The 21,678-nt window shown below is 42.4% G+C and overlaps 1 protein-coding gene across 4 annotated transcripts in view; it reads left to right on the top strand.

Moving 5' to 3' along the window:
• The window catches only part of LRP8 (LDL receptor related protein 8), a 170,742-nt gene that overhangs the window by 110,520 nt on the left and 38,544 nt on the right, over positions 1-21,678 (top strand). For all 4 annotated transcript variants that reach the window (XM_064428895.1, XM_064428894.1, XM_064428897.1 and 1 more), the window contains one exon: positions 21,475-21,603. In XM_064428895.1, the coding sequence (XP_064284965.1) occupies positions 21,475-21,603 (129 nt within the window). The remainder of the gene's footprint in view (positions 1-21,474; positions 21,604-21,678) is intronic.

The following is a 21,678-nucleotide window of genomic DNA, read 5'->3' as shown; positions in this document are numbered from 1 at the left end:
CTGGCGTCCTGTTCCTTTTCTTGGAGCGTGAAATTATTCTTTTTACATCAAAGGAAATCCAGCAAACTCAAAGCTGAGCAGTTTATCTCCAGTAGTGGGATAACTTTGTCTGTGGCTCGTGGGCAGTGAATTACATCTCCTTTTTGATGATGATTACATGGCTTTGGTGATCTCAGCATTTTACTTACCTAAAGATGCAAATGAATTTAGGATTTGTAATGATTGTGCTGCAATTCTACCAGTACTGAAAAGTTTAAAGTAATACTTCCACAAAATGTGGTTTTCCTTTATGTGTTGAGAACTTAAGTCTCAGCAGTGACCTTTGCAGAGGGCTGACCAAGTTCTGTAGGAAAACCAGCTGAAAAACCTGCTGGGTCTGGTCTGATGTTTGTATTGTTCTGTTCTTAAGCAGTGTTATCTTGTGAGGGAGTCACTTTTTCATGTAGCATTGTCTGCTTGGACATTTGCAGTGTTTCCATCCCCCAGATCGATTTTGAGCTTTTGCTTGTTGTTGATGGCTACAAAGTTTAAATACCAGCGTTTAAACATTTTCCCTATTGGTCTAATGGGTTCATGCAGTTTATAGACAGGAGTGGTCATAAAAGAGTTGGATGCTGCCTTTTTATGGCTGCCATTAATCTTGCAGTTATTTCAATAGGAGACAATAGCAGGAAAATTAAAGTTGAGTGTATGAAGCTCTTGTATGTGTAATTATTTAACAGGCTATAAATATTGAACTACTAAAAACATAAAAAGTTTTTCAGAAATCTCAAGCAGCTTTTCATTGCTTGATGCTTTTGTTTTTTCCATTCTCTTGCTATCTGCTTTCTGAAATTCAGATTACCTGATTTTTATATTTATCCTTTTGTTTGTTTATTGAGGGAAGGATGCAGGAATCACAGTTGTTTGACTATTATGGCTGATGTGAAAAGGAAATAATTTCTGGGAATCTAAGGCAAAACATAATTTGCAAACTGAAATGTTTTAACTGAATGAAGTAGTATTGAGTACAAAGCACAGACAGCCCTTTTCACATCAGCCCTTTTTTAAATGGGTGAATTATGGTGTGAGGAAATTACGGTGTGAGGAAAATAAGCGAATATCAAATGACTTTATCTTAATGTTACTGACATTAAAATAGCTTCTGCATTTTAGTGTCATAATGAATTTTATATGGAAGCTCTGTTTCCTTGTTCTACCACCTTTTCTTTGATGGGTATTTTTCCTCTCTTTCTCCATTCCTGCAGTTGTAGGATCCTGTTTTCATTCACTCCCACTGAAACCTTTTGCAGTTTTAATACTGGTCTCATGACACTGCATCCTGCTTCCTTTAGGATTAGGATCATGATTAAGACTGGTTTAACAGGCAGTCTCTGCATGCTTTGGTAGGTAATTTCTGTAATTTAAGCCTTTCACTGGGGATTTTTAATGCCTGCAATGCTTTCAGTGAGATTCTGCTCTGGGGTGAGGGTCAGAGCCAGCACTGCCTGCACGTGTGAGAGTGGTGTGGATCCTCCCTGTGCCTCTGTGGGATGCACTGAGAGCCAGAGTCAAGGCTTGGCTTTAGCATTAGCTCCAGCCTCCTTTCCAGGGACACTGTGTTCATGGCTATATTTGAAGTGACACATTTCAGCTGACCCTTTTTGTCTTGTATTTTAACCTACTACAACACATTACAAATGCTTTGCATTAAAATGCAGAGAACTGAGTGCTTTGTTAGGGCACACATGAGGCTCGTGCCAGTTCTTGCACCCTTTTCTGGCCTGCACTCATCATCTTACCCTGTCACTGGAGCTCTCTAAGTTGTATGAGACTGTGATTCTCTGTTCTGGCAGAGGTTGCAAACATAACCACACTTCTCATTTTTTCCTGTACAGAGATTAACATGTGTAATGTGTTCGACAATCAATTTAATTTCTATCCATTGCGTGTGCATTTCTGTGTATACAATGATACATGTGTGTTGTGAAATGCACATAGACACACAGAGAAAAGAACAATTGGTCATTCTGGTATTTCACCAGGTATATCAGCCCCATGTGGAGTGTGACTGAGAAACAGCAATTAACATACTGAATTCCACTGGAATTTGCATTGCTGCTTCACAATTCCTGCCTCTAGACATGTTGCAAGTATCAACCTTGGAGCTAAGTTGTGAGAGCCAGCAGGGATATTTGTAATGAAGTCAAGGTGTAGGTGGTTAGGGAAAGTCTTTCTTCCCAGCCACAGCTCTACACATCAGTGTTCTTGTGCAACAGCCCGAACACATTCAATTAAAACTGCCATCTAAGCTGCCTGTTCCATCCTCTAAAAAAGAAAACAGGTGGGGGTTTCTTTGTATGTATATAAAAGATGAAATGTTCACTCTAAGATAAGAAACACAATTATTTAATAGCACCAGAGCCTTTCAGACTTTCTTTTGCACACAAAAGGGTGAGAACATACTAGACTTTATTAAATCTATGCTTGTCTATTGAATCCTTTATTTTTCCCTGAGTTCTTCATGTCCTCTTGGTTTCTTTGAGCAGCATTTCACTCGTCAATACCTTTAAAACCTCGGAAAAGTTGTCACTTTAGCATGGAAAAAACAGCATCTCCCCTTGGTCTGAGCCTGGACGTTGGTGCAGCAGTGTCCCCACTGTGGCCATGCAGGAGCTGCCAGGAATGGTGGGGATGGTCTCCTGCAGCTGCGGGAGGTGGGCTGGGACCCTGCACTCACATTTTCCTTTGTGCTATGCAGTTTTGGGAAGTCCTGAATGCTGTTTGTTTTATTCAGTCCTTTGACAGAACAGAGAGGAGACACTGTCCTGGTAGATGTGAGGTGAAATACCAACGCTGCACCATCCTCAGGCAAGCTTTTAATTTGAATCTTAAAAGTACAGATTTCACGAAGCAGGAAAAATTGTTTTACAATGAATTCTGGCAGTGTCCTGGAGATCTGTATAATTTTTCTTTCTATGATTTTATCACTCATCTTGGCAGGTTTCATTATGTTTGCTCATGGAGGGACCTTTTGTGCCTTTATTTTCCCTCGTGACAAGGAGCACTTCTGCATCCATAATCTCTTTTACAAATAGGTCTGGTCTCAATGCTGCTCAACTCCTTTATCCTTTGTACAGTTTTGTCCCCCTAGCGTTCTGTGGGGCTTTTTCCTCCCTGTTTTGATTAGAGTTGGAATAATCTCAGTGAAGAGGAAAGTGAGCCTGGGAGGGAGGAGCCGTGCGGAGCCCGCCGGGTGCCCCGGGAGTGTTCCCTGTGCCAGGGCCAGGGGCCAGCCTTGCTCCTGGGCTAGCCACCGAGGGCAGGCAAGGAGCCACAGGAGCCCTGCTCTCACCTGTGCCTGAGCACCTGCAGCAGTGCAGCTGCCTGGTGTCCCCTGAAGGCTCTGCTGGAGCTCGTGTGCCTGTCCTGGCTGGCAGGGACAGCAGAGCACTGTGCTGACCAAGCCTGGGGAAAAGGTGGTGCCTGTTCCAGTAACAGCCTGGCATGGTTGGTAATTCCAGTTCTGGACTCTTCCATATGACCCTGACACCTTGTTTTAATGATATTTCAGCTTTTCAGAGGAGGAACTGAAAAGTTTTTCTGCTTATCACTTACGTATAAGTGTAACTTCCACTGTTTAATTTTTTAAAATATCTGATTGCTGGCATTCTTAGAAACAGCATCTTAAGCTAGTTGCTTCAGCTGAAAATGACTGGGAAGAAATCAAGATAAAAAGCTATGGGTAAGATTTTCTAATCTCTTAGATTTCCCAGAGTACACCAAGCTTTTGTATAGTGTATGTAAAATGAAAAAACTCACCCTGTAATAGTAGATTTAATTAAATGAATCTGTGAGAAAAAATTAAAGTGGGCTTTGGAAGAGGTAATTCAAATACCTCTACTATTTTATCTCTAGTCAGATACAGTGTTTTGGTTTTTACAAAGAAAAGCACGTCCACGCTTCTAGTAGGGCTTTTGATTATTTTAATCAATGGTTTCTTTCCAGCTTGCACAATATGTTTACTTCTAAGAAACAGCAGTGCTGTGGAAGATCACAATAGAACTATCTATGTTTTTTCTCATAATTAAAGTTCTATTCTGTTTCCATAATTACCTGATGTGAAACCTGGAAAATGGTTCCTGACTCATTATATTCAAGCCAGGCAGTGAACTAAACAGCTCTTGAGGGATTAAAGAAACATTGTCACCCTTAAAATCACATTTTAAAGTTCCTTTTTGCACATAACTACTCTACTACAAGCCCATTCTAAATTGTTCTTCTGTCCAATAACCAACAAGCACTTAAATCACAATTTGTAATTTCAGCACCAAGAGGTGCTTCAGAAAAGGGGTCCTGTAATAGCAGTCCCAGTTTCCTTTGTAATTAAGTAATTGTGTTTGCAGTGTAATTAAGCAATTGAGTTTACAGCAGGGCACTGCTGAAGCCAGTGGGGTTCTGCCCTGGCTGTGCAGCTGCCTTCTGGCAGAGCTTATGGCTGTGCTGAGGTTACAGGGGGCTGGCAGGGGGATTGGTATCAGAACAGACCTGAGAGAAGCAAAGAGACTGAGGAATAGCAGGAGGAGTGGAACAGATTAAAGTAAGGTCAGAGGGTCCCTCATCTGACACCAGGTGTGGCTTGAGTGCTACCCTTCATATACAGAGATAATTGTATTAATTATAATTAATTAATTATAGTCACTGTACATTGGGCAAAAGCAGCCTCTGAAGGTGGGTTTGAAGAAGAAGAGCATGCCCAGGAAATATGGGAGGATGCCCTGTGCAAAGGGCAGGGTGAGAGGAAGAGCTGGAGTCTGGTGCCAGTGGTGGAGCACACCTGGTTCTGTGCTGTCCCACTGCTGAGGCCGTGGTAGGAAATGAAATATCCGTGTGTGGTTCTCAGGGGACTTGCAGGACATCTTGCCACAAAGTCCTGAAGCTGCAGGTCTGGGAGTCAAGAGCCCTGGCTTTGCTTTGGCTCTGCTGCTGCCTTGTGGTGGGGCCATGGGTGACTGAAGTGGTGAAAAGCATCACCATCTGCAAAAGAAGTGGTGTCATTTTGTCAAGGCTGCTGCTGTGTCATCAGAACTGGTGATTGGAGTATATTCCTGATTATATTCCTCTCTGATAGACACCAGCTAATAATAAAGCTATGAATTGTGATTGGATTTTTCCATTGGGTTAAAAGCCTTGAACTGTGACTCTTTTTGGTCTAATTTCTTGCCAAGTTTCTTTGTCAACTGAGTAAAAGTTGAGCACATGGGACATTTTAAGTTGACTGTTACTCTTCCACAATCCCTTACTGAAATTTTTCATCCACAACTCTTTAGTGAGATACTTTCTTAAGTCACTGTTTTCCAAGTGTAGGTAAGGAGTAAAGCCTAGCTGTTCACAAGTACACCAGGAAATCTCTATAGGATCCAGACTGAGACTTCTGAAAGAGATTGTCAGTGTTTAAATGCACCCTTTGCGATGCTTCAGTGTAGGCAGAGCTTCTGAGGTGAATGCTCTGAATTAATGGAGTCTGGGAAGCAATTCCTTTGGCAGACTCTCCTGCAGTGGTGGTTGGAAAGGGGCATCTGTGCTTTGCTAACATGTGCACATGCATCAGTAGCTCAGTGAAGGCACTGAGGTGCACAGGCTCTGACAAAAACTGAGCTTAAGCAAATTCCTCAAAACCAACCGTGGGAATGTTTAAAAAAGAAGTGGGAGTTGTGAATCTGTGTAGCCTTTAGGCACAGATCATCTCTCCCATATGTGCTCTCAGATTTTCCCTTTGCTGTCCTACTGCCTGCTGTAGCTGGATTTTATTGTCCTGAAATTTAAAGGTCACTGTTGTTACTTCCAGCTGTTGTTGGACTGGCAGCATGGATTTTTGGGTTGTGGAAAACAGTCCAACATTGCAGAATGACCTTGTCTGTGTGCTACCAGTTGTGCTCCATTACTTAGTGTGTCTTGAGCTATTCCTTGTTATGTTTTGTGAGTGGAAATATTGGTTGAGAAGGTTTAAAGAGAAGGTTTTAGGCAGAAGTGTGTGTCAGGATTATGGAGAAAATTGAGAATTTTCATTGTTCTTCTTTTTCCTTCCTTTCATTGTTATACTGTGTGCGTGTAAACATTATACCTTGTTTTCCTTGAAATGCAGAATTGTCCTTTGAAATGGTACTTGGAATGCAAACCAGAAGAATTAATAGATCTAAACTGCTGGTGGCCTCAGACTGGTGGTGCCCTGAATTCTGAGCACAGTTTGAGTCCTAATGCACAGGATTTCTGTTTATTTAACAGTGGCCTTTGCATTGTGCTTGTACATAACAGCTCCTTTCCACCCCTCTGAGTTCTGCTTTGCAGTTTCTTTCCACAGAGTACTGAGCAAGGAATTTCCGTGTGTTTCTGTTTTCTTTATGAGATTAGAGCCCATGATATTCTCAGCATATGGTATGAAATATTTATTATTGTTTTTAAAGGTTGATTTGAGGAGACAGTCTGTGATGTGACTGCATTTAGTAACATAAATGAAAGTCCTTTTCTTTTTGCATATACTTAAGAAGCGATGAGGAGTTAGTCATGGTGAGTTCTAAATACCAGGGAGACGACCACTGTGAAAACATTTCAAAAGGAAGTAGCTTGAAGCTATAGAGTGATGTTTAGGAAAGGCCAATTTAAACTAAATAAAAATGTAATCCCAGTTATACATAATAAATGAAGAAGAAATCTCTAAAATTGTGTAAAAGAATTAAAATAAAAACATGTCTGGGATTCAAGTTTCTGCAAAGTGTATTCAGTGACTATGCAAAATCAGGGAGGAACTTCAGAACTGTGGGGTCACTTCTTTACTTTACACAGCCTAACAACAATTTTTCATATTCTGCTTCTTGGATTCTTTTCATTCATCTCCTATGGTTTTGGTTTGAAAAAGCAGTGTTTTTTTCTAGAGTGTAAAGCAGCTGCTGCTGGAAGCTGTTGTGCAAGTTATGTTCCAGAAGGAGTGAATGTGTCCCTATCTGCTCATCAAATATTTTGAGAACAAGGGCTGATGTTTCTGGCTTTCAAGACACATTTTCTCTCCTCCTGAGCCAAATGAAAAATCTCCGTAGCTCAACACATGTTCTGACTTACTTCCTCTGCACTGTAATTTCTTAAGCACTTCCCAAACTCCAGAGACCTTGAGAGATCAAGACTGGCTGGATGGAGTGGAGAGGTTTGAGAGGGGAAGGAGGAACAGCAGCCTTGAGAGTGATGGTTCAGTGCATGGTCAGTGCAGCCAAGGATGACACGTGGCAGTGCACACAAAAATGGATGCAGAAATCTGTCTTTAAAAGCACAATTACTACACCTGGAGCTCCAGCACATTGTGTGGAGTGCAGTGGTTGTCAGCTAAAATCAAATTAAGAACTGGACCTACACTGCAGAGAGACTGGGCTGACCCAAGTCCTATTGTTCTGTTGACTGAAAATCAACAAGAGCACCACATGTCCTCTCCTGTAATAGGCTCACAGAATCTGTTTGCTTTCCTCTATAACCTGGGTCATTGAGACTGGGTGCATGCTGGAATCTGGATGCTGGGGTGACTTGTACTGGATTTAATATTTTGTGTGGCCCCACAGTGTTACCTGTTGGAAAATGTAATCAAGTAATACATTTGAACATTGTTTACCAGAACATTTCTCCAGGCATAATCGGTCAGGATATCAGGGTTTTTTCAAGCAGGATGACAGGAGTATTTTATTTTGATGATTTCACATGACTACTCTTGTTTTGGAGTGTGGTTTTTGTTGGTTTTGATTTTTTAACATAATGAAGCACTCTTTAGGTATCCAGACATTTTTCATACTAGTTGCCTTTTAAGGGTGAAACAAGAGAATATTTCCTTCACATTCTGAAGGTTATATTGGTTCAACTCAGCCTTTGTATTAATTCCAGCTGGGGATCATGAGAAATGTGTGTTGCTCCGGGACTGAACTGTAATTGTGACACGGATCAAAATCTCTGCCAGGCTGTTCTTCCCCTCTCCTAAAGCAGATTAGCAGCCTGGCATCTGCTTTTCTTTGGGGAGGATGGCAGAGATGCCCAGAGAGCAGAGGAGCTGCCCTTTGTGCCTCCAGTGGAAGTGCCTGTGCCTGCCATCGTGCCCGGTCCCTGGTGTTGGCAGGCAGGGCTGGTGGCTTCTGGCTGCTCCTGGCTTTGGGGTGGGGCAGGGCTGGGCTGGTGCTTTGGCTCTGGGGCAAAGCTCTTCCATCTGCCTTTCCCCTGAGCTCTGTGTGCCTTCACTCCTGCAGGTGCCAGCTGGGAAAGACCTACATAGAGACAGCTCTGCCTCATGGTCAGAGGAGGCTTTGGAAAGGTTGGGCACTCTGAGTGCAGTTATTTGAAGTTCTGACATCAGAGTCCCTTAAGTCTTAGGTGGCTGTGTAGGAAATTATAGCTGACCTGCATAGGAAATGAGGTGTAGTTTCAGCCTGAATGTCATAAAAATTACAAATTCAATCTTACTATACAGGTAACAGAACTTGGTCTCAGAGATCTATTCTGCTTCTTTTAGTTATGGTATTGCAAAGAAAGTCTTCCTGCTGAAAGCATTAAAAAATCATGCACCAGCCCTTAAGAACCACATTACACTCTGTTTCTGTGAGCTTTTCTCCTGCTTGCTCTGTGGGTGGGATTCCTGCAAAGTTCAATCACTGAGTTAGCAAATGCTTCAGGAGCACCAGAGCTTGTGAATTTGATTTCTCTTCCATCCCTGACTCCTGTTCATTTCTGTCCTGGGCTTGATTGACTCTTAAGTGCATAAGAGAGTAAGAATTCCAATTAAAAGTTTCCCCAGTTTCTTTGTACATGGATTGTCATCCAGTACAGGCTGGGCTTTTGATGCATCCTTTTTTTCTGTCACAGCATTCTGCCCTGCCATGTATTTTCACTGAGGATATAAAAATTCCCCTCAGGATATCATATATTTTTGTTATTTTATTCAATTTGGCCACCACATTTGGTTATTGGGACAGAGAAGCAGATTATTGGGGGAGGTGTTAATTGTATATAGAAACATTGTTTCTGCAGGAAATTAGTGTAAGAATCCATAATATTGAAACTTGAAATTATTACAGTGTAGGTACAAGCAGGAGTTAGGTAATAAATTCATTGAAGAAGGAAAGCCAGAAGCAAGCAGGAGAATTTTGTGGCCAGGTATAGGAAGGATTGTAAGGAATTCTTTAGCTGTAAGAAAAACAAATCCATATAGTGTGATGCTGATCAATGAGAGTGGAAGCATAGGCTGCAGTGGCAGAAACTGAGTAAATACTGAAAGTATTTTCTGATCTGTATTTCTTTTCTTTTTTTTTTTTAAGAACTTGCATTACTGTTTTTTGCAGATGTTGGAACACTGGTGGAAGTTTCACTAAGTTAGTAAAAGCTGTATTTTTAAAGTGGTTTAAAAGGTTAAACAGAGCACAGTACAGAACCTGCTGTAGGATGTCTGCAGCCCAGTCCTGGAGTTCCTGACTGCTACAACAATAACAATTCAACTCCAAAGCTGTGTGTGCTCAACTGGCTGTTGTTAGTTTTGGACAAAACCACAGAGAGCCTGAGAATGGAACATAATACATCAAGACTTAAAAAAAAAAAAAAAATTCCGTGTCAACATGTTAGGGAAAACAAGAGTTGTGTCACTTCTCAGTAGTTCTTGATTGAATCATGACCTTGTTAATAAGATACTGTGAATTTTAATAAGCTACTGTGTGTATTTTGTGATATGTGATTTGACTTAAACATAAAGGTTAGAAAAATGTAGTTTACAGCATAATTAGAGGTTGTACTAAGCAAGTTGAAGAGCAGGTGGTTGAGAGGTGGTAAAAGACATGGGCAGCTGCTATAAAGTGGAAAGGTGATTAGACATGGGGCTGTGAACAGCCTTACAGGGCTCACATGATTAGAGTTGAAAAATAAACCTTATTAGGAGGGTATTTGGTATTTGATTTATTGAAGAGAGGGTTGAGATTTGCCTTTATCAATTTACACCTGTCTCTTTGGTTCCATCACACAGTTGTTTCTTTAGCTTAGCAAGAATCAGCCTGATCCAGGAAAGTAGATAAGAGAAACACAGATAAGATACAGCTCTTAACAGTAGTGGCAAATAAAGTGGCTCACTTGTACAGAAATCCTTACTGACTGAAGTCTTTAAATCAAAATTGGTACTTATCTTAAAGATATGCTGTTTTTTAAATGAGGTGTCACTTTAGAAATTCAGCCTTTGCTGTGCAAGCATTTCACGGTCCTGAGGCTTTTGAACATGGGAAGTTCTCTCAGCTGCTGCACACAGACACCAGTGATGCTCACAGGTCATTTGAGGGCATTTGGCCCAGCTGCTGCAAGGCAAGCTCTGACACTGGAAGAAACTCCACCTTGAAATCATGGAATACTCCATCCAAGTCACTGGGAAGGAATTTTCAGGGCAAAAATTGTGTTGTTCAATTAAGGGAGCTCCACAGGTGGAGGAGAACCACTCTCCTTTCTTCTCCCCAACCATGGGTTGTTATTTGAAGGTCACAGAAACACAGATTTGTCAGGGTTGGAGATCATCCAGTCCAATGGCCCTGCTGAGGCAGGGTCACCTGGAGCAGGTGACACAGGAGCATGTCCAGGTGGGTTGGGAATGTTTCCAGAGAGGGAAGCACAACCTCCCTGGGCAGCTGTTCCAGTGCTCTGCCACCCTCAGCATAAAGAAGTTCTGGAAAATGTCTCCAGAGAAAGTCATGGGTACCAAGAAACCTTTTTTTCTGTTCTGTCATCCTTGGGGATCTGTTTTTCTCCACACATGGAAACCAGGAGAAATCTCTGAGAGGTGCCAGGGCACATGGATGGCAGACATAACTGGGGAGATTTTGCACATTGTAGTAGCTCATCACCTGATTAGTGATTGATGGCAGAGTTTCATGGAGTTAATGAGTAGAATGTTACCGAGTAGAAGTTACCAGTACCCATCTATGCAGACTGTATTATATGTGCTATCTGTATCGAACAGATCTACTTCTTTTCATCTGAGATGTGCACAGAATATGCCCAGGGATAACGAGGCAGTGTGGTTGAGGTGCAGGAAGCTGTTTTGGCATGTTTTGCTGCTGAGCCGTTTGAAGTCGTGTGCAGCCTTTCAGGATTGGGAAGCGACAGTCGCTGTTCCAGCAGCCTCTGTTGTCTGAACGAGCTCTGCTCCTTCCCTTCTGATCAAAAGCACTTGGTGAAAGGTGCAGCTCGGATCCTTTAAAGCATCTCATTATGGGTTATATTTAGAAGTGTGAAGAATATATTATTAATTACAAGGATGCTCCAAAGCAAAGAAGCTGTTTCATCCGTGCCCTTGATGAACAGAAAAGTTCCTGTGCTGAAGGAAGGTTATGCAATTAACAGTATATTCATTAGGAGTTCATCAGCTAGCAAACTATGCTTATCTCCAGGATGGTACTGGAATATCTGACAATTTCCTAGATACTGCCTAAGTGATAAGGCAAGAGACAGAAACTGCCAGTTCGTGATATATAAATTTTTATAAATTTCCTGATTATATAAATTTTACTGCCAGTAAAATTTATGTAATACAGTTTACATGTCTGTTATATACTAGTTATATATATATAATATTTTACATCTCAATTTACAGGCCAAGTTCTGTCTTGCTGCCTTGCTGGAAAGAACTGGAGGTGTAAATTGGCCCCACGTATATCTTGGTTGCTAAGTGAGCACAATGTATGGACACTGTGAGGATCATTACAGGATTTTTGTTCCTACAAAACCCCTCTTACCAGGGTAGCTGTCCACTGGGTTCATCCAGGATCATTCTGGATGTTTGCTTCTCCTGCTCAGTACTCTCAAATCCAGTCTGTGCACTGGGCCTGTGAAACAGAGTTACCTTTGCAGGGACATTTCTCCAACTAAAGGGATTTTAGTCATTATTTGCAGCACTTATAAAATACAATAATTTTTCTGTCTTCAAATTCAGACTGGCATCTGGTAATTGTTTTTTGCTAATTGAGTGATATAGCCAGGTGAATGTTTTTTAAACCGTGCTTTAAAACCTAATTTTGAATTGAGCATTAATTTGCTCCCAAAGAGCTGGAGAAGTCAAGTGCCTAAATATGCCAGAATATGTATGAAATAAGCTGCCATCTGGAATTTGTTTCTGGATTTGCTGTAATAAAAATGGAGCACACTGGGATGCATATTTTGGGGCATTTTAGAAATTAATATATAGGAAGAAAAACAGATAAATCTGTCCTGGTGCTGTGCTTAGCTGCTTGTGTAAGAATTTGACAAGTGACCAAGGTGATAATGTCTGGTAGGCTTGGACTAAAATACTGCCTAAGTGGAGAGAATGGAGTGAGATACTGTCAGTGGAGAGAATCAATTATTTTTAGAAACTAATTTTTTTAACAGTTCAGGGTCGCAGTGCCAACAATTTGAAGAGAACCTAGAAAACTCTGTCACTTTTATCTATAAACCAAAGCCAGTCAATAACATTTGATTCAATAAAAAGTAAATTTATCCCTTATCTAAAAGTATATGTGCAGAAATTGTTCCAAGATGCTTTCAAAGTGCTGAGTTACAAACCCATACAGGGAGGGATGATTGATTTATTGTGTGCTGCAATCTGGAGTATTTTATCACTGAATCTTTAGTGAAGAAAGTTGATGTTGTTAAAGCCGCAATGTATTTAGACCCAAAGGCTAGGAATAAAGCAGGAAGCATTATTGGATCAGTGCAGATCAGGAGATTGTGGTTGCTACCTGTGTTTTGTGGAGATCAGCTCTTCCCATGGCCTCTCAACCCAGACCAGGAGGGCTGGGCTCTGGGGTGTGCCCGTGGCATGCCCAGCTCCTGGGAATTAGGCTGACACCTGAATAAGTGACAGAAGACTTGTAATGAGTCCCATTGGGGGCAGGCTGAGGCTGTTCCCCACCTCTGGCACTTGGCTCCCGAGGGCTCTGTTCAGCAGCTCAGCACACCCATTTGTCACCTCAGTGGCTGCGTGAGAAAGTTTCAGTGGTCACAAATCCGTTTGCCCACACGGCTCTGGAATCCCTGGTCTCAAGCAGGGAACAAGTTTTCCTTTCAGGAGCTGCATTTCTGGGTTAATTAGCTGGCTTCCATTGATCCCGGCTTGTGCCACCTCACCTCCCGACTCTCATTCCTTCTCTTTCTTCCAGAGCAAGCACGGCTGTGTTTGGGCTCGGCCCTTCCCAGCTCCCTGCTCCCAGGCTGTGCTGGGGCAGCTGCTACCCTCGGCTGTTGAATTCTCCTCCTGAATCAGAGCTGCCTTAAAAGCATCACACATCACTAATCGAGGGGGAGCACGGTGGATCATCGTAGATTTTTCAAGGTTGTTTGTAGTCAGACTTAGTTTTTCACAGTAGGCAGCCCTGGAAAAAAGTCAAGGTGGAGGATCTCAGCTCTCAACCATGTCAAAGATTGGAGTTCCATTTTATTTCTGGGCCATGGGAAAGGCAAAATACTTTTATTTTTTTCTTTTCTTTTTCCTTTTTTTTTTTCTTTTTCTCTTCTCTCCTCTGACCTCCCCCAGTACTGTTAATACAGAAGGGAAGGGAAGGCTGAACTGCATTGCAAGTGGCAATGTGTAGATTGACAGGGTAATTATTGATGTAGACAGTGGTGGGACGGGAGGTTTGACAGGACAATGTTGTACATCACTCTCTTTCAAACTAGCTCTAGAAACAATAGAGGTTAAAAATGATGTTATGTTCGGGGTAGAAAAAAGCAGAGTATTTTTTTCTGACCTTCTTCAACTCATGTCATTGTTGAATTTTTTTTTAAGCTTTACTTTTGATTGAGCATGAAAAATGCCTCTCACAAAAGGGAATATTTAATAGCTTTTCTATTAGAAAACTATCTCTAAAGAAAATTTTGAGTCCTGGGTTTTTCTGGCAGGCCTGGGTGTTTGCTAACTACCAAAGTCAACTGTCAGTTTATTATGAAACTGTTTGAGATCAGCAGTGCACATTGCTGCTCTACTTCTGCCAGGAACAGGTTCTTCTTCAGCTGTTCTGGTTTCTTACTTCGATGTCTGGGATTTTCCCTGTGGTTTTTATTAGTATCTCCGTGCCTCTGTGCCAAGCTAAGGACATGACCAAGTGATCCTTGAGATGAGAGAAAACCACCAGTGAAGAGAAAATCAAATTTTAAATAGTACAAAGTTATCTGAAGAAATCTGATATAGAAACTCAGGTTTTCAGTAGCCAAAATAATGTCTTAGAGACACAACTGCTCTTGAAGGCAAGTTCTGCTCTGGTTTAGAGGAGGAGCAGAGAGAAAGACAAGAGGGTCTGGTGGTTTCACAAGGAAGGACCACATTAGGGTTTTAAAGAGCTCTCCATTTCAAGTCCAGGGTAAATTATGGATTTTCCTGTTCCATCAAGAAGACACGCAAAGGGCCAAAGTTGGTAGAAATAGGGGGGAAGGTTGGCAGATGGCATCTGACTTGAGTTTATCAAAATCCCCTTTTTGTTCCTCTGAACAATGAGGGCTGTGCTTCACTGTCATTAATACAGGGCTGTATTCATTTCTTCTCTGGATTAATCTGAGTAAATATTTCTCGTGACCATATGGCTGTGGTGTCAGGAAAGATGAGAAACTGGCATTCAGAGGTGGCACGTGGCTCCTGGGCTCTGCCCTGGCTGCACACTGTGCAATAATTGCAATAATGCTTTCCTCAGCTGGAGCTGGGCTGCACCAGCCTCATTCTGTTGCTCACATTCTGCCTTGCCCTGTGGAGTCCAGCTCAGCTCTGCAGCAGGTGTGGTGGGATCCATGGCTCTTGTGTAGTTGGGTTGTCCAGAACCTGTGGAAAATGGTAGCAAGGAATGGAGTTGGAGTCCCAGGGTTATCCTGTGTCTCATCCAGGTTTATTGAAGGATTTGTGCATCCCTGACCAAAGCAGTGCCTCGAGGCACTGAACATGAGAGCCAGCAGGGCACTGCTGCTCGTGCAGAGAGGGCTGGCTGGAGAGCAAGGCCAGGGACTGGCCTGGAGGGACTGCTGACAATATCTGGAGCTGTTCTGCTTCCCCTGGAAAGGCAGCTTTTGTCTCAAGGTGCTTTAGGGAATGAACTTCTGCAATGAATTCTCATGTGTGCAGTGGCAGGTAAGGAAGTGTAGTTTGTTCAGGAGCAGAAAGCCCTCACTGTATCATGAGCATCTCTCTCATGCCTAATAACCTGCCATGGTCTCTTAGGAACTGGATTCTCTGTGCACAGCCAGACTTGACAGTGGGAGAATGTCACAGTGTATTCTGCAGACACCAGTTAAAAAACCACTGTTGTTCTACAAGCACTAGATGGTTAAAAATGGAATTTAATGAGGATCAGCAGCCTGTATCCTCACTGCTGTTAAACATCTGATCTTTGTAAATTCTCAAATTTCAGAAGTATGACCATGAGGAATAGTTTAAAGGCAATTAAAAAGCTTTCTGGTTCTGACTGAAAGTATCACAATTTTCCTGCAGTTAGAGACCAAGGAGGATCATGTAATCAACCAGTCCAACCACCTGTTTACCATGGGCCATTGACCTAGACTTGGATTTACCCCAGACAAGCCAACTGACTTGAATTTAAGGACTTTATTTCTCAGCAGCAGCGCCTGTTGGGCACACAGGGTGGAAAACAGAGAAGCTATGAGAACAGTTTCTGGAGAAGTTCTGAGATTAATTAGGTGAGATGTGCTCAGATGACTGCAGCAAAAGAGCATTTACTGTGTTTACAGGAATACAAATCAGCTGAAGTCCTGCCAGTCAGACTGAGGGAAGGAAATGCTTTTTGTAGCCAAGTTTGATGTTAGTTTTGATTTTTGAAGTGGATGAGTAAGACATAGCAATCAGGAATCAAAGATAAGGTGGTGCACTGGAAGCCCAAGAGATGCAGTCCCTTCTGTGCAGCTTGTGTCCTGGGCTGGGACAGTATTTGGGATTCCAAGGGTGCCAGGATAGCTCTGAACCTGGGATTCTTCCTGACCTGTGTAGTGGGACATGGAGCTTAGCTAAAACCTGGTGCCATTTGCCTTTGCAGCCTGCTATAGAGATCTTTTACCTCCTTGCATCATTCTGAAATACGGTTGATAATTCCTGTTAAAACTCTTGGCACGATACCAGAGAAACATTTTCTTACTTGAGGTTGTTTGTAGTGTCTGGGATTTTGGAACACACTTTTCCTATAAAAGTTACCTCACTGTTATTCTGACAGTGAGTCTCTATTTCTGTAATTAGAATTAATCCTGGGATTTTGAGTTCCTGATTATTTCACTCTGATGTCAGAGGTGGTAATTACCAGTGTGCTAATCCACACAAAAGTGAGGTGTCTGCTACCTGTCTCTTCTAGACAAGCCAAACCCCTTTGTGTGTCAAGCTTATTTTCTCCCTCCAGTTTCAAGGTAGAGGAGTTGGAGACTCATCAGGGACTCCTGATGCAGGGTGTTGTAGAGGAGCCCTTCTTACAAGCACACAAGAACAGAGTTAATAAAGGCTGTACTGTGCAGTGCAATGGAGGGAAATCTGTGCAAATCCTCTGCTGTTCCCCTGGGAACTTCTGAATATAAGTCATCATCAAACAAATGACACCACCAAATCTATTTATCTGGTGTATCAATTGTTAATACTGTTCCTGACAATTTACAGTGTAGTTCCTTAGTCACCTTCCTTAATCTCTTTTGAGCTGCTTAATTTATGTTGAAAGTTGAAATGCAGTGCCCATACGTTAATTGTCTTTTTGTGCAGGACAAATAGATTTTCACTGTTTCTGTGCCTTTGCATGCTGCCACAAAGACTATGACACATCAGCCTGTACTTACCCACTCACAAATGTAGAGTCAGGTGGCATCAGTTGAGGCTCCCAGCCCTGGGAATTGGTGCTGTCAGCGTGCCCCAGTTTGACCAGAGCGGAGTTTCCTGTGGGAGCAGATGGATGGGGCGGCTGCTTCTGTCAACAGAGGCGTCATTGGTGCTGGCTTGGTCTCATTCCAGCTCTCACTGCTGTAATCTTAATTCACTTAAGCCACTAATCATGATGTTTGTTTGGGCCTGGGCTGCTTTCAACTGAAATTGTAGAGTTGCCTGTGTTTTCTCAGAGATCTCATCTGTATATATAGAGATATGGTGAGCAACCCAAGTACTGCTGCTGGATTGGCTTTTGTAGAAATCAGAGTTCATGTAAGTCGTGCTATCCCAGCAAGGCTGATGTTGCTTTACAAGGCAGAAGGTTCAGTGTTGCTTTACAAGGCAGAAGGTTCAGTGCAGCTCCTGACCTCAGTGGGAACAGTTCTTTGACTAGCATTCCCCACGGTGTGTTCTGTCTCTGTGTATTGCTGATGCCCAGATCCAAACTCAAGCACCCAGTGGAAGCTGAGGGTTGAGGGAGTCCCTGTGTGCTCCCAGTGCTCTGTGCACCAGGGCCAAAGAAACTCCCAGGACATGGGAATCATCCACCATGGAAGTTGCTGTCCCCACACAAACACTTCTGATCATAATGTGTCACAGGGAGATCGGGTATATCAAATATGATATAACACACCTTAGAAAATCACACCCAGAATCTGATGTGTCTTGAAGAGTTGAGACACATCAAAAGTAAAGTAAAGTAAACAACAGTGACCTGTCCTGAGCTGCAGAGTGAGCTGGGCTCAATGAGGCCAGTGTTCCTCACAGCCACCTGCAGCTGGGAGAAGGGGCAAGAGGAGGAAAGTGCCAGTCAGATACATCTTCAGCTGTGACAATATTTTAAGTCAGAAGATGGATTTTAAACTGTGTTTCTTATGCACCTTAAATACTTCAATGGGAAACTTTAAGCTTTAAGTCAGTAGTAAGTGTAGATGAGGATATAAAAATTCATACACACACACATATATATAAAGAACAATATATGCAAACTTGTGACTGAGATTTTTTTCTGAATCACAAATCTTCAGTGATTGAGAACTCTGAGTTCTAAATTTCCCTGAGCAATCTCTGCCTGTCAGCTCCCCTCCTCTCTGCAGAACAGTTGCTCATTTACCAGTTTGGCTTGTTTTCTCTGGAAACAAACTGGATTCTAGTCCTGTACTTGGGCAGGTATGAACATTTATTTTGTTCTTGGTACATCTCTGAGGCAGTTCTGCCAGTTGTGACAAAAGAAGATTTAAGGGCAGTGTTTGAGGAGGGGAGGTCCCTGTTAAAAAACATTCCTTAAAAAAAAAAAAGCTGACAACTAAACCATTGCTGGAGGAAAGAGGGAGGTAGGATTTTTTAATTCCATAATAAAAGTAGTGGAATATTTGTGGGAACAGTTCGTTGGCATGGCAGAAAATAATTAAACCATTTTAGTATTGAGTTTTCTCTGTTGTAGAAAAAAATCTTTTGAGTTGGAGCTTCTGAAGAACCTGGGAAAACCACAAGGGGCAGTCTGGAGAGGATGAGGAGTTATTTCAGCAGAGATAGAGAAGCTGTTCAGACCTGTAAGATGATGTATTTCCACAAAGGGCGTTCTTTTCAGTCTACTGATGAAAAGTCTCGTGGGTTTCCCACCAGTAGAAGCTGCTTAATTGCATTTTGTGTATGCTCTTAGAGTACCTGTTTGGTGAGAACCTGACAAATGGTCTTCTGAAAGTAAATCAATTTTGTTTTCTTGGGCTTTCTTGAATATACATGATGTCCGGAGCCTGAAAAGCACAGCAGTGGCACAAGAGGAAGCAAACAGTGGGGCGCCAGTTAGGCTCTATGGTTCTCTGAAAGACTTTGTAGCCTCCTATAAAGAGAAAGAAGAATGTGCCATTGGCGGTAGTGAGTAAATGGAACCTTCTTGTCTTCTTTGCTCTTGTCTCCTTATAAATAAACCATTGTTGTCCATCCTTGGCATTTGCAGTGCATTGTGATAAATTGGTCTTGATGTGTCTGACATTTCAACCAAGTTGTTTAATGGTGCTTTTCTGAAAAGGCAGATCTTGCTATAACTCGCGTTGGTCCAGAATGCAGCCAGGGTAAGAGCACTCACCATCACACCCAGCACTAACCCTTTCCTTTCTGCCTGCACAAAGAGGGAAGGAGGAAGTAACACATTTTGGTCACGTCAGCCCAAGAGCCCTGGGTTTGTGTAAGCTGTGCACAGAAACAGAAATGTTAAGTCTGGACTGCAGTTGCTGAAAGCTTCTTTAGTAGTGTGGACAACAGCATGGACTCCACTTGCATCTGCAGCCTCAGGGAAGAGGGGAGGAAAACACCCGACTTGCTGGAAATGCAGGTGTGTTTTCACCAAAGGTTTGCTTTGAGTTCAGTGTAAGATCCCCTCTCTGTTACCTGCCAGTGCTTACAAGTTGTTGGCTTCCACGCAACAATTGCTTGGGTACAGAAACCACTGGAACACAGAGATTTGATGATCTGTGACCAAGAGCAGCTTTTATTGCTGCATCCCTGAAAGTTCAAGCTTTGATTTACATATTTTAAATGTCTGTAATTATTCTGTCAGGGAGATGACTAACACAGAGGTTGCTTTCCATAAATAGGAGCCTTCTGTTCATACCTTTCTAAACCTTAGAGCTTCCCAAAACTATTAAACATCTGCCCACAGCAGCCAAGCAAAAGTAATTCCCATACTTTAAACTGTGACCAATAAATAACCTTTTTGCTGGTTAATGATCCCACTGTGTGATGATACCATTTTATGATTATATTTTACCTTCTTCAAAATCAGGTGTGTGGAACATGTTCTTACCTGTCTTGACTCACTTGGTTCTCAGTGAGGATGGAAGACCTGGTCCTACTTGGCATCAAAACAAATTCTCCTTTCCAGCACCATTGCCAGAACAAGAAGAACTGGAACAGTTTTTGAGGAATGTGGACCAATAACCTGATTAACAAATGTCTCTGTGACATTTTGGTATCCCAGTTTTCCCAGTACACCAGTCCAATTCAAACCTTCATGTAGTTGGGTAGTGCAAGACCTGCAGCTTAGAGGGGACACAGGACCTGGCCTGAGTTGGCAGACACTGATCATGGTGGGGTCTTGCTGGGGAGCCTTTCCAATGTTTTTTATTACTAATTTGCTGGGAAAATAATCCCAAAGCCTAAGTAAGGATCCTTTTTTTCCTCCCTTCTGTAATCATGCAACATTGATAAATGTTATTTAGGTATGCAGCGAGCAAATTTCAACAGAAATGCTGTCATGCCTCAGGGTTAAAACTTCATTACATGTGTTATTAACTGTCTGTCTGTGGCAGCACCTATTTTTTCTTGATGTATTGGTTGCCCACAGCTTCTCAAAACTGCTTCTTCTAACACTTGAAGGCGCTAAGACAGAGGAATGCGGGGATTAAATGGCACTGCTCTCCAAGTGGCTGATGGATGCTCTGGGGCTCTAGATGCCCTTTCACAGCCTCCTTCTGTAGGTGGAAGGGGAGGTATAATTTTCATCCTCTCTCTCTCAGTACTTGGGAAGCTGATTGACTTTGTAAATACCTTTACCAGGGCAGGGTAATGTGAAGGTTTTCATTTAGAATCCAGGTTCCCACCTGCTCAGTAGACCTGCAGCCATACACAGCATTATCATCATTAGCAGCAATGGAAGAAATATTTGAATACACTTAATTTTTTGAAGAGAGAAATTAGTCTGTTTGGCAAATCCTGCCAAACTGGATGATGATTCCAGAATGCTAAACAATTGTTTAAATTGTGGAACATTTTGCATTTCAGCAGCCTTGTCACAATAAATGTAGATCTGTTGCTCTTTACACTAGTATGAAGGAAAAAAAATAGGAATTTTAGCAATGCAAACTAGTTATGAGAGAATGAGTTTCACAGCTTACTTGATTCCAGATAAATCTGGCAAATTCTTTTTCATAGTTGTCTTCTTGCCTGTACTGGGGTTTTTGCTTCTGCAGGTCCTCCTACGTCTCCACGTCTGACATCACAGTTGCTTCCAATTTACGCAGTTACAGCTCAATTTGTTAAATAACTGCAAGTTCCTGCTTGCCCTTGCTGCTTTTTCCTCAGCTTTGCTGACCACAATTTGGCCGGGTCATTATGTTTAGAAGTTGCCTTGCCAAACCTAGACATAGACTGTTGTACTAAAGTGAGGGAATTGCTTTTTCCTGGTTTAGCTGGGGTGGTTTGTGCAGAGCTGCTGTGCTGCGTGCAGGGCAGTGCCTGAGCAGCTCCAGCTCAGTGTGTTGGGCAGGGAGGCAGAGCCTGCTTTGCACTGAGCACCCCTCCCTGTCACTACCAGCCCCAAGTTCTCAGCTGGAATCCCTGCTGGTCTGTTGGAACAACTTCCTCAGTTCATTTTGGCTGAGAGGGACAGCAAGGGCCTCATCCCAGGGCAGCCTGGTTGAGGAGGCAGCGGGTTGACTTGGGATTTCATTCCAGTATATCTCAGGATCGAGCCATTCAAAGTCAAAGTAACTGTAACAGCATAAATAATGTTCGAAATGTTTGGAATTATGTTTAACTTCTGTGTATTTCTTTGGTTTTCTTTCTTCCAGCCAAACAAGTGTGTCCATCTGAAAAAATGAGCTGTGGAGACTTAAGCAACAAGTGCATCCCGTTGTCCTGGAGATGTGATGGGCAGAAGGACTGTGAAAGTGGAATTGATGAGGCTGGTTGCACTCCTGGTGAGTTAATACAGATGCAATATCTCCATTTAGGACTATAAAAGTCCTGGAGTGACTGTTACAAAAGGCATGGAA

This window comes from Passer domesticus, chromosome 7 (assembly GCF_036417665.1).
Source record: "Passer domesticus isolate bPasDom1 chromosome 7, bPasDom1.hap1, whole genome shotgun sequence".
Classification (NCBI taxonomy): Eukaryota; Metazoa; Chordata; class Aves; order Passeriformes; family Passeridae; genus Passer; species Passer domesticus.
Note: the sequence above shows the minus strand (reverse complement) of the source record. Positions and strands in the feature narration are given on the sequence as shown.